At 44.4% G+C, this 12036-nt stretch overlaps 2 protein-coding genes across 3 annotated transcripts; both read right to left on the bottom strand.

Moving 5' to 3' along the window:
• Nucleotides 1-590: 590 nt before the first annotated feature.
• On the bottom strand, nt 591-2678 carry LOC121923350 (gastrula zinc finger protein XlCGF7.1-like). Its single transcript, XM_042453698.1, has 2 exons — nt 2655-2678; nt 591-1593 (listed from the first exon to the last, which is right to left on the bottom strand). The coding sequence occupies exons 1-2, from the start codon at nt 2676-2678 to the stop codon at nt 1027-1029; spliced, it is 591 nt and encodes a 196-aa protein (XP_042309632.1). The 3' UTR covers nt 591-1026.
• Nucleotides 2679-4430: 1752 nt separating this feature from the next.
• On the bottom strand, nt 4431-6651 carry LOC121924293 (zinc finger protein 669-like). Of its 2 annotated transcripts, XR_006102560.1 has the most exons (4): nt 6111-6651; nt 5424-5535; nt 5009-5094; nt 4431-4812 (listed from the first exon to the last, which is right to left on the bottom strand). XR_006102560.1 is itself a non-coding variant. In XM_042455633.1 (3 exons), exons 1-3 carry the CDS (start codon nt 5524-5526, stop codon nt 4669-4671), a joined length of 333 nt encoding a protein of 110 aa, XP_042311567.1. In that variant the 5' UTR covers nt 5527-6062; the 3' UTR covers nt 4431-4668. The 2 variants fall into 2 exon arrangements, 1 of the variants encoding a protein (XP_042311567.1); XM_042455633.1 differs by lacking the exon at nt 6111-6651 and having other exon boundaries at nt 5424-6062.
• Between the last annotated feature and the right edge of the window lie 5385 nt (nt 6652-12036).

Here is a 12036-nt window from a genome sequence, read left to right on the forward strand (position 1 = left end):
ACAGGGAATACTGTATTCCCTCCTCCACTGCGCCAATTCCTTTCAGGATGTCCATCTCACTGCGCAGCCCCCTTCCCGGGGTTGGAGATTGCAGCATAGCGCATCTGGTCCAGGACAGAGGGATCTCCCTCCTCCGGCCGCACCTGGGCTTCAGCCAGACATGGCTGGCCTTCTTCTTTAATGCTGGAGTTGGAGCTAGTTGGCTTACAACACAGCAGCTTCTGAACTGTCTCTCCATGCCTGGCTTTGTTTCAGCCGTTAGAAAGTCAAAGGGATAGAGCAAGACTAAAGAAAAACATTGCTGTTTTTGCAGGTAGTTGCCAAGGCAGGAGAGAACAGACCATGAATAGAAGAAGAATAGAAGAAATATTAGAAGAAATATTCAAGTCTTTAAGGCAAAGAAGCAGAGAAAAGGGAAAACACAGCCTACTCGGAGAGAAGCAGAAAAAAGACTGACTGAGGGATGGGGGGGTTGCGACTGGTGGCGACTCCTTCAAGTCTGTTTTTTCCTGCCTATTTTGGAGCGGGAGATGGAGACAACCCACGTTATAGGATGTTTCCACCTCCATCGCTGGAAAAGAGAGGAGCAGTTCATGTTTTATCAAACTTTATTCAAACTAACAGTATACACACATGAAATAAAAAAAAAACATTTTCAACCTTCTGGAGAGCATGACATTTTAAAATAGTTTTCATTGCTTCTGCCTGTGAGTTCCTTGATTGATTTGTGAGCTGCTGGATGATGATAGAGGGCTCATTAGTCAATGAAACTCTTTCCCACCCAAAAACATTTAAATGGTTTTTTTCTTGTGCAGTTTATTTTATTGATGAGGGAGGAATGCCTTCTACATATACCTTTTCCACATTTCAGGTTTCTCTCCTATTTGAGTTTTTTGATGACAGAAGTTTGTCTTCTGAGTAAAGCTTTTCCCACAAACCAGGGATTGAAATGGTTTCTTTCCTTTGTGAGTTTTTTGAAACGTGACCTGCATCTTCTGAATGTAATGTTTTTCACACTCCAGGCATTTAAATGGTTTTTCTCCTGTGTGAGTTTTTGTAATGATTAGTGAGATGTGCCTTCTGAATATAACTGTTTCCACACTCCAGGCATTTAAATGGTTTCTCTCCTGTGTGAGTTGCTTGGTGACGAGTGAGGTGTGTCTTCCGAGTGAAGCCTTTCCCACACTCCAGGCATTTAAATGGTTTCTCTCCTGTATGAATTGCTTGGTGACGAGTGAGGTGTGTCTTCCGAGTGAAGTCTTTCCCACACTCCACACATTTAAATGGTTTCTCTCCTGTATGAATTGCTTGGTGACGAGTGAGGTGTGTCTTCCAAATGAAACCTTTTCCACACTCCAGACATTTAAATGGTTTCTGTCCTGTGTGAGTTTTTTGATGAAAGGTGAGCTGTGTCTTCCCAATGAAACCTTTTCCACACTCCAGACATTTAAATGGTTTCTCTCCTGTGTGAGTTTTTTGATGAAAGGTAAGCTGTGTCTTCCCAATGAAACCTTTTCCACACTCCAGACATTTAAATGGTTTCTCCCTGTGTGAGTTGCTTGGTGACGAGTGAGGTGTGTCTCCGAGTGAAGCCTTTCCTCACACTCCAGGCATTTAAATGGTTTCTGTCCTGTGTGAGTTTTGATGATAGGTGAGGTGTGTCTTCCAAATGAAACCTTTCCACACTCCAGACATTTTAAATGGTTTCTTCGCTCCTGTGGAGTAGCTTGGTGATAAGGTGAGGGCTATCTTTTGAGTGAAGCCTTTTCACACTCCAGGCATTTTAAATGGTTTCTCTCCTTTGGTGAGTTGATTGGTACGAGTGAGGGTTGTCTTTAGAGTGAGCACCTTTTCCCCACTCCAGGCATTTAAACGTTTTCTCTCTCCTGGGTGGGTTTTTTGATGATGGTGAGGTGTGTCTTCCGAGAGAACTTTCCCACACTCCAGACATTTAAATGGCTTCTCTCCTGTGTGGGTTTTTTTGATGAGAGGTGAGTGTGTCTTCCAAAGGAAGCCTTTCCCACCACTCCAGGCATTTAAATGGTTTCTCCCTGTGTGGGTTTTTTGATGATAGGTGAGCTGTGTCTTCCCAATGAAGCCTTTCCCACCTCCAGACATTTAAATGGGTTTCTTCTCTCCTGGGTGGGTTTTTTGATGATAGGGAAGTGTGTCTTCCCAATGAAACCCTCCACATCCATACATTTAATATGGTTTCTCTCCTGTGTGGGTTTTTTGATGATAGGTGAGCTGGGCTTCCGAATGAGCCTTTCCCACACTCCAGACATTTAAAATGGTTTCTCTGCCTTTGGTTGAGTTGCTTGGGATGAAGTGAGGTTCTATTTCTGAATGAAGCCTTTTCCACACTCCAAGCTTTTGAAGGCCTCATTCTTCTGTAAATAGTTTTAAGTGAGATAAAACTGGAGCTGCCACACTCACCACTTTGAATGATTTCTCTTTAGTCTGAATTCTCCTGTGAAGAATAAGACTCCTTTAGAGCTGCAACTTCTGTCATGTGCAAGACAAAGATATTACTCTTTTCTTTGTTTCTGTATTCTTCCTTCGATTGAGATTCCAGAAACATCACCTTTTTGAGAAGGGTGTGTGGTCCTCCCCTCTTCCTTTCCGGCGTTATTTTTTTCCTTCCTTCTTTTTACCTGTTTGCTCTGGTCTCTTTGCATCAATGCTTGGCAGGGTTTCCCATATCCGTTTCAGATGCCATATCACTGCCTGGAAGGAAGAAAAAGTACTGCTCAGAACACAAAGAATCTCAGAAAACCTCATAACACAGATGGAGACCTAAGAGATAAGTTCTCTCCTGCTTGAAAGGAGGCAGCCCTAGGATTTTGGCATCATAGAATCATAGTTTTTAAAAAAGGAATCATTGAGTTGGAAGAGACCAAAAGGTCCCTCCAGTCCAATCCCCTGTGTGCAGGAATACACAATCGAAATATCATATGAACTAACACCCTGCCCATCTCCTTAAACACAATATCTTGACTTCTGTTCTAAATGTTCCTTTCCACAGGAAGCCACTGGGCAAGCAATATCTGGATTGTATCTGATCTTCAATAAAATGGTGCCAGGGAAGGAGGGGAACTTCTCAATAACGGAACAGATGGTGCTTGAAGACACTAATGCAGAACAGTATTGTGCAGCAAGTGGTTTCACATCCCTGGAGACTGGGGATCAATCACCTGTTATCTCCATTAGTAATACTGAAAATACAGACCAAATTTGATTTGAAAAAAGAAATTGTGCAGAACATCTATCTGTGAACTTAATTTAGGATTTAAAGATTACCCACTAATTTCTGGCAGTTTCCATTTCAGGAATTTTTAATTATATGACATATTTTAGCAAGAAATATCAAGTTGGGTGAAAGTTAGTTTGGAGAACAGCAAGATAAGGTCCACTTAGTCTTCTGAAATGTAATGAACATCTGTACAACATACAGTTGGGTTTTTCTTTTCATGGGCTGTCATCTGCAGATTGAAGCACCCACAGATGGCCTCACCCCATTCTCCCCCAAGGGCGGTGCGCACATGAGGTCTATTGGCAATTGGAAGGAGACGACTTGAGGTCCTGCGTTTTTTGCCATTCATGTGGGGACAGGGGCTGTCCAGAACAGAATCCCCACAGATACAATGGCCAACTGTATTTGTGTCCAATAAATATTTTAAAAACTAACAAACCATTTCGAATTTCTCATCCTAAAATAGACGACAAAAGTAGTACAGAGTACCAATTGCTATCTGCTGGGATTGCTCAGTCCCGTTACAATACAATAGCGGAGGATCTCTTAAAATAACATGGCAATATCAAAGTTTCCTTTATTGAATTAAAAACTTTTTCAATATTTTCACACTGTGGATGGTTGAATCCATGAAAAAAATACCTTCATTATCTAGTTCAGTTTTGTTTGGTCAGTCCCAAAATTTGTTCTATACCAAGAGCATGAGGAGATCTTAGCTATCTAAAGGGGCCAGGGAGAACCAGCATGTAGTAGTTTGAGTGTTGGACCAGGATTCCTGGAGACCAGGGAGAAATGAACTGATGGTGGCCTTGGGCAGGTCACACCCTTTCAGCCTCTCTTGATGGGAAACCCCATGGCAGGTGCACCTAAAGGTCACCATACGGTAGCTAAGCCCCTCTCTCCACACCAGGGCTTGGATTTCTCCGTCTTTTTTTGGTAAGAAGATCTTGCCAAGTGATGGCAGCCACTTCCTCCAAGTCCTCCCCTCCTCTCCAGTCCCTGGAAGGCTCTCCCTTTGTATCAGTTTTTTAAAGGATTCAGGGAGAGGAACGAGACGAAGTGGGATCAAGGAAGCAAGATGTGGCCGATTTCTCCTTCCGCCTTCCCATTTGTCCTTAAAAATCCAATCTTTCATTTCATTTTTCATGGTAATTGGGAAGGCAAAGCAGGGTCGGGGGGGGGGGGGATACCGCTAGTGAGGCTCAGTGGTCCAAGCTCTGGAGTGCAACTGGACCTGACATCATCCACTGTCACCTTGACCAAAGTCTGCTAGTGAAGGGCTTTCTGGGAAGAGAGGCCAGAAATAGCAGCAAAGCTAAAAGAAAACCACTCAGCCTGCTTTAAGGTATCAAGACCGAAGACGAACTCTCAGGGTTACTTTTCAGCACTTGTACAATCACAAGAAAGTTGCACAATCAGAAGAAAGTGGGAGCCTTACTCAGAGAAGATAGGGCCTCCACAATCTCCTCCATCACTTCCTGATGAAGGGCTCTTTGGCCTGGATCCAGCAGGGCCCACTCCTCCTCTGTGAAATCCACAACCATGTCCTCAAAAGTCACCTGTAGAAAGAGAAAATTATTTTTTTAGATTTTCAAGAAAACTGAAATTCCTACAGGATGCGATCCACAGACCCCTTACAGTGGCAACTTGTGATGAAAGCAGAGGGAAAGAACAAGATTCTGTGGGGACCAGGGAGTGGTCAGATGGGCACCCAGCCCACCCCTTTCTTGGCTCATTTGAGATCTTGTTCCCTACCTGAGCTAGTCTCCCAGAAGCTGTTCTGAATCCATCAGGATGAAGAGATGTCCTTGTACACATAGATTCAGTCCTTCTTCCACTTCCTGGGGGAAGAAAAAAGGAAAGATAGTATTTCTTACCCTTCTCTCCTGCTTCTCCCATCCTCCTTCATCCTCCTCCTAGTGCCAATGTTGCTTAAAAAAATAGCTTCAAAGAGGATGAGGAAGGAAAGGAAGGCTGGTCAAGTATAAAAAGTACTTGTAAAATATACTTCACTGTCAGAGGCTTTGTTAACTTGTGGTATGCCTGTATTTTCATAGTGCTAGTTAAGATTTATAAAATGGTCCAAGTGATTCAATTGATAAGAGTCTGGAAATTTCACACATATTTAAGAAGAGGGAGTCAAATAGGAAACTACCCTCCTAGCCCTTACTCGTTGAAAACGACATTCCTCCTCTGCCTTGCGTGATCCACTTGGGCCCCTGCCTCGGACTGGATTCAAAAGGACACTTCTCCTTCTCAGCCATCTCTTTCATAAATAAGTCCTGCAGCAGAAGCACAAATGGAGAGAAAGGGGGAAGAGAGAAGAATTAAGGAAAGAGGACAAGGCCTTGTGGGGCATCATCCCCACTGCAGATGATTTCCAGAAAGAAAGAAAAAAACCTGGGAAGTGGTAGCTCGATTTACATCATTATGATGACTTTTTTTGTTAAGTATCCCTTGTTTCTATCCCCCAGGACTCGGATTCATGGTGATTTACAACAAGCAGAACAACAACAACAACAAAACCATAAAAATAAATGCACACACAAATTATAGTTAAATGGCAAGCTATCTACAGCACTGAAACCATTAAAGTATAAGAGACCAAAATGAAAGATTAAAACAGTAGAAATGCACATTGCTAAAACTAGTTTCAGGTAGTTTTCAGAATGCTATTTTCATCTTGGGATGGAAACAGTCTAACCTCCCCAGGAAAGGAGTTCGGGTCTCATGGGCAGCCACTGAGAAGCCTGTAGCCCATGTTCCCACAAGAAAGAACCAGGAGGATACACTCATTCAAAAAGCCTGGAAGGAAACCAGATGGAGCTTTACAGGACATAAACAAACATTGGCTTACCTTGTGAGATGTTTGTTTTCAGCGTTGAAGGCGGAGATATCCTTCATAAGGGTTGGTTCCCTCTGTTCGCTCAAAGCAGGTAGGATTCTGGCCGTGAACCCTGGGGAACCCATCCCCCTTGTTGCCCAGTCAGTGAAATAGCCAAGCTGAGGAATGTCTAATAACAAATTATCAAAGGCTAACAAACAACTACGGTTCTAATAATAATTAAGAACAATCCTAGATCCTGTAACAAATAACCTTTAAGTGTATGACTGATTCCCCCAGTACTGGGTACACAGTCCTCAGTCTCGGGAGGGCAGGAGGTCTCTGCCTTCAACGCTGAAAACAAACATCTCACAAGGTAAGCCAATGTTTGTTTTTGCAGCGGTGAAGGCGAAGCCATCCTTCATAAGGGGCATGCCAGAGCTTCCCTGAACTGGGTGGGAAACTGAGGTAATATCTGAGTTATAAAATGGACTGAAGAATCTGTCTACCGAAAGAAGCAGCCGATTGGAAAGTGACAGATAAATGTGACGGAGAGACCAAGTGGCTGCCCTACAAATATGGACGAGGGCGTTTGTGGCCAGAGCGGCAAACGTGGGGCACTACGAGTGGAATGAGCAGTGACCTTTCCTAGAAGGTTGTTTCTGAAACTGTATAACACTTGGAAATACAAGAGAATCCATCTTGACAATGTAGATGAAGAGACCATTTTGCCCAGGTAATTATTGCTGAATGACACAAATAAACCATCTGATTTTCGCCAAGGCCTGGTGCTTTTGATATAAATGTGTAAGGCCCTGTGTACATCTAGGGTATGCCCTGTCTTTTCATTTTCTTTTTTAGGATCTGGAACAAAGGAGGGTACAATAACCTCTTGAGATCTATGAAAGGTCGTGTTGACCTTCAGCATAAAGGAAGGATCTAGACATAGCAAAACAGAGTCTTTCCTGAATATGCATAACTGTTTTCTGGTTGAAAGGACTCCTAGTTCAAAGATCCTTCGGGCCGAAGTGATAGCTGTGAGGAAAAGAGTCTTCCAAGTCAGAAACTTTAGTTCTGCCGTGTGTAGTGGTTCAAAGGGCGGATTAGTCAGTGCCTGAAGAACAACGTGAAGATCCCAATTGGGATATCTGTGTATTGTAGGTGGTTTAATGAGAGCAGCTGCTCTCAAAAACATTTTGACATAAATGTGGTTAGATAATGTGAATGATGATTTTGCTGAGTGTGCCGACATAATAGCAGAAACCTGTCTCTTTACAGTATTAGGTCCGAGTCCCTTATCGAGGCCATCTTGGAGGTATAGAAGGAGGGTGTCAACTGATACTGACGAAAGTGAAGTATTGTTGGAGACACACCAGTCAGAAAATGATCGATAAGAATATTCGTAAATACTATGAGTAGAATCTCTATGAGACTGAATGATAGTGTCAACCACTCGGGAACGGGCCATCTTTTATTAACAGTCGCCTTTCAATTTCCATGCATGAAGGTTTAGCTACTCCGGGTCTGGATATATTATTTGACCCTGTGATAGGAGGTCTTTGTGTAGTGGAAGACAGAAATGGTCCTGGGCCAGCTGAGATATCTCTAGAAACCACGCCCTTCTTGGCCAATGAGGAGCCTCGAGAATGATCGCTGACCTTTCGCTTCTTAGGTTTTGGAGGCAATGAGATATCATTGTCGTTGGTGGAAATGCATAAAGAAGACCAAGGGGCGTGGAGGGCGTCGATCTGCTCTGTCACAGTGTAGGATTACCACTGCCCCCTCCTGAATTTGTCCCTTCTCGCTTGCTGCCCCTTACTCTTGGAACCTTCTTCCCCCACATGCACACCTCATCACTTCTCTACCCAGTTTCAAAACTGAATTAAAGACTATATTGTTTAGAGAAGCATTCCCAGAAGCGAGCCCCTCTCTGACCCAGGAAGCCTCCTTTTAACCATCCATTAAGAAGCCAAGCCCTTCCTCCAGTCCATCTGCCTTGGTCCAGGCCTTGGAGGTGGAGAAGAACTGCTGGACCTGATCCCATTCCCCACCACCACTCCTTTCTCCTTTTGTGTCATGTCTTCTTAGATTGTAAGCCTGAGGGCAGGGAACCATCTAACTAACAGATTGTATGTACAGCGCTGTGTAAATTTACAGCGCTTTATATAGGTTAATAATAATAATAATAATAATAATAATAATAATAATAATAATAATAATGACAACGACCTGGTCCCTCCTTGTCGGTTTAGATGTACCTTTGTTGTCATGTTGTCTGTGCGGATCAGGACTGTTTTGTTTTTTATGTGTTGAGCAAAGGCCAGGAGCGCCAGCTTTACGGCCCTCAGTTCAAGCCAGTTTATGCTGTGAGTTTTTTTGGACTTGCTCCATCGTCCCTGAGCACAGAAATTGTCCAGGGTGGCCCCCCAGCCCCTCAGACTGGCATCGGTTGTGATCAGGACTGGTGGAGGGGGTAGAAAGGAGTATCCCCATCGGATGTGATGAGATGGCCACCATTTTAGGGAGCATTTGACTCTGAAGGGAACTGGAATCTGTTTATGGATCTGGTGAGTGGTGTAGGTCTGGGGTGGCAGAATCAACCATTGTAACTCGCGGGAGTGGAAACAAGCCCAAGGGACGCATTGAGATGCTGCAATCATTAGACCTTGAAGCCTCGCTAGAAGGAGAAGATCTGATGAGGGACTTTTGTTTATAGACTTGATGGTATCTTGAATGGTCCTGATCCTGTCCGACAAGAAATGTAGCAAGCAGCTTGTGGTATCTATGATGACTCCAAGGTGCTGGATGATTTGAGAAGGAACAAGGTGGCTCTTCGCAAGATTTACCTGAAAACCATGGAGATGTAACAATGTAAGAATGAAATTGACATCTTTCATTCCCTGTTGTGGAGACGATGAAGCAATCAGGATGTTGTCCAAATAGGAAAAGACGCGAAGGTCCTGGAGACGCCAATAGACCACTAGTGCAACCATGATTTTGCTGAATATCCTTGGGGCTGATGAAAGACCAAATGGGAGCACCTTGTATTGAAGATGTCTGTTGTTGTAAAAAAAGTGAAGAAACCTGCGGTGGTCTGGATGAATCAGAATATGCAAATAAACTTACGTCAAGTCCAGAGAGACCAGATAGTTGCCCTTCCAAAGAGATTGTGTTATCGTCTTGAGAGTTTCTGTCTGGAATCAACGTTTTGTCACAAATCTGTTCACCCTCTTGAGGTTGAGGACTGCTTTCCAAGATTTGTCTCTTTTTGGGACAATAAAGAGATTGGAATAGGATCCGCAAGAGATTTGAGACAAAGGAATGGGTTCCACTGCTCCAATTTGGATCAGATGGTTGGTGGCTTCTAACATTAACCGATGTTTGAGAGGTCTGTGGGACCGGGAGAAGTGATGAAACGATCTCTTGAAAGACTCAAACTCTATTAGACATCCTGATGACAGAGTGGAGACCCATCTGTCTGAGGTGGTGTTTGACCACGTCTGAGAAAAAAGCTGAAGTCTCCCTCCCACCCTGGGCTCCAGATAGTCATGCCGATGAATTTTGTTGCTTTCCTGAGGAATTGGCATTATTGGACTGTCCTGAATTAGTTGATCTTCCAAAGGACTTGTTGTATTGAGATCTAAAGGAAGATCTCTGGCAAGACTACTGTCTTCTGCCGCCTCTGCCACTCCTCCCATGGGAGGATTGAAAGGAACAAAAGGAAGATTGTCCCTGACAAGACGATCTTTTGTCCTCTCGGTGGGGAATTTAAGGGAGAGCCCTTTTCTTATCTTTAGTAACAATAAGGACAGGTTCTAAGGCTTCAACAAATAGCTTGACACCCCCAAAGGGAGCCAAAGTTAAGTTTTGTTTAGATCTAGAATCTACCTGCCAGGTCTTTTTAGCCAAAAATATCTTCTGACAGGGATAGAAGCTGCCTGGGCACGGGCACTAAACTGAATGACATCAAGGGAGGAATCAGCAGCAAAAGCCAAGACCTTTAATAATTTATTAATTCCTTGGGGTTGGAAAAATGAGGCAATACCAACAAAAGATGATTGGTTACTAAAATTATATGAGGGCATGGGGATGGATATCCTGACCCAAACCTTGAGGAATGAATTTGACACTAGGACAATCGACAGCTGGAAGAAAGTAATAATATATTTTGAAATAGAATGGGGTAAGATTGCTATAGCAAGTTTTAAATAGATTAATTCTGTCAATCTCATAACAGTGGAACCAGAAAATTATAGATTTGTTTTGTGTGTGTTTTTTCTAACTAATTATAGTAATAGATAAGTACTGGATAGCCAAATTCTTACATTAATTTAATATCTGGTAGGAAGGAAGTCTATTTGTTGGTTTGTTGTTAAATATTTGTTATGTAAAATACGTTAGGTGAGGAATAGAGGTTATTTAGATGTTATGTTATTACCGTATTTTCCGGCATACAAGACTACTTTCTGACCCTCTAAAACGGGGTCAAAAGTTGGGGGGCGTCTTGTACGCCAGTAAGAGCACTTACCTGGTTGTCCTGCCAGCTTCCAAAGCCCTGCAGAGCCCTTTGGAAGCCAGCGCGAGGGTGCCTCCCTGGCTGCCAGCTTCCAAAGCCCTGCAGAGCCCTTTGGAAGCCGGCGTTTGTGGGCATCAGGCCCCCTAAACTTGGCCTATAGTAGGCCAGGGCACTGCCTGCATGCAAGGCAGGCTTTGAAGGCCTCAGCAAAGGCCTGGGGTGAATAAAAATAAAAATAAAAAATGAGAGAGAGAGAGAGGAGAGAGGGAGAAAGACAGAGAGAGAGAGAGATGAGATAGAGAGGGAGATAGAGAGATAGAGAGAGAGAGAAATAGATGGATGGATGGAGGGAGGGACAGAGGGAGGGAAGGAGGGAAAGAGGGAGATAGACAGATAAAGAGAGAGAGAGAAATAGATAGATAGATAGATAGATAGATAGAGATAGATAGATGAGAGAGAGAGAGAGAGAGGGAGGGAGAGAGAAATAGATAGATAGATAGATAGATAGATAGATAGATAGATAGATGAGACAGAGAGAGAGAGAAATAGATAGAGAGAGAGAGAGAGAGAGGGAGGGAGATAGAGATAGAGGGAGGGAGATAGACAGAGAGATAGAGAAAGATAGGATATAGATAGATGAGAGAGAGGGAGATTAGTGATAGGAGGGAGGAGGAGATGGAGAGAGAGAGAGAGAGGGAGAGAGAGGGAGAGAGGAGAGAGAGGGAGAGCCGAGAGCGAGAGGGGGGGAGACAGAGAGAGAAGAGAGGGAGAGAGAGAGGGAGAAATAGATAGATAGAGATAGATAGATAGCTAGATAGATAGAAGATGATAGATATGTGAGACAGAGGAGACCAAAGCGAGAGAGAGAGAATCGATAGAGAGTAAGAGAGAAGAGGGAGGGAGATAGCTAGGGAGCCAGGGCGAGCGCGCTGGCGCCCTACAGATGCGAGATCGCAATAGCTCGACGATCGATGATGATCGCTCCGGGAGATAAAGATAGCTCGCCTATAGCTCGATGAGAGAGGAGAGTACATAGCTACTGACGTAGGGGTAGCTGGCGGCAAGGAGGGAGCGAGAAAGGGGAGACGACTAAACCGATCGAGGGATTATAGTGAGACGATAGATAGGGAGAGGAGAGGCCAGGCGCGCGATATCCACTAGCGAAGAGGGTTTTGGAGTTAGATAGAGAGCGGGGCGTCGACGCTCTGACCCCGATCTCTCTCATCTATAGATCCTCGATAACGCTCCCTCGCTCGCTGAGCGCGCGCGGCCAGCGCCCGCTCCGCAGCTCCTCGCTAGCTTTCTCTCTCTCTAATATCTCTCCTAGCGCGCGCGCGAGCGCGCGAGCGCGCGCCCTAGCTCCTCGCGCGCTCGGCTCGCCTTCGCTCGCTCGCCTAGATCCCGATCGCTAGCTGCGCGCCGGGGGGGGGGCTCGTTGGGGGA

This window comes from Sceloporus undulatus, chromosome 2 (genome assembly GCF_019175285.1).
Source record: "Sceloporus undulatus isolate JIND9_A2432 ecotype Alabama chromosome 2, SceUnd_v1.1, whole genome shotgun sequence".
Taxonomy (NCBI): Eukaryota; Metazoa; Chordata; class Lepidosauria; order Squamata; family Phrynosomatidae; genus Sceloporus; species Sceloporus undulatus.

Coding starts and splice junctions, on each gene's coding strand:
- LOC121923350 (XM_042453698.1), bottom strand. CDS start 2,678: ATGCAAAGAGACCAGAGCAAACAG. Junction 1,594..2,654: donor AAAGAGACCAGAGCAAACAG/GTAAAAAGAAGG, acceptor GTGTGAGGAAAG/GCTTCACTCGGAGACACACC.
- LOC121924293 (XM_042455633.1), bottom strand. CDS start 5,526: ATGAAAGAGATGGCTGAGAAGGAGAAGTGTCCTTTTGAATCCAGTCCG. Junction 5,095..5,423: donor AGGAATGTCGTTTTCAACGA/GTAAGGGCTAGG, acceptor TTCTTCCCCCAG/GAAGTGGAAGAAGGACTGAA. Junction 4,813..5,008: donor CTTCTGGGAGACTAGCTCAG/GTAGGGAACAAG, acceptor CTCTTTCTACAG/GTGACTTTTGAGGACATGGT.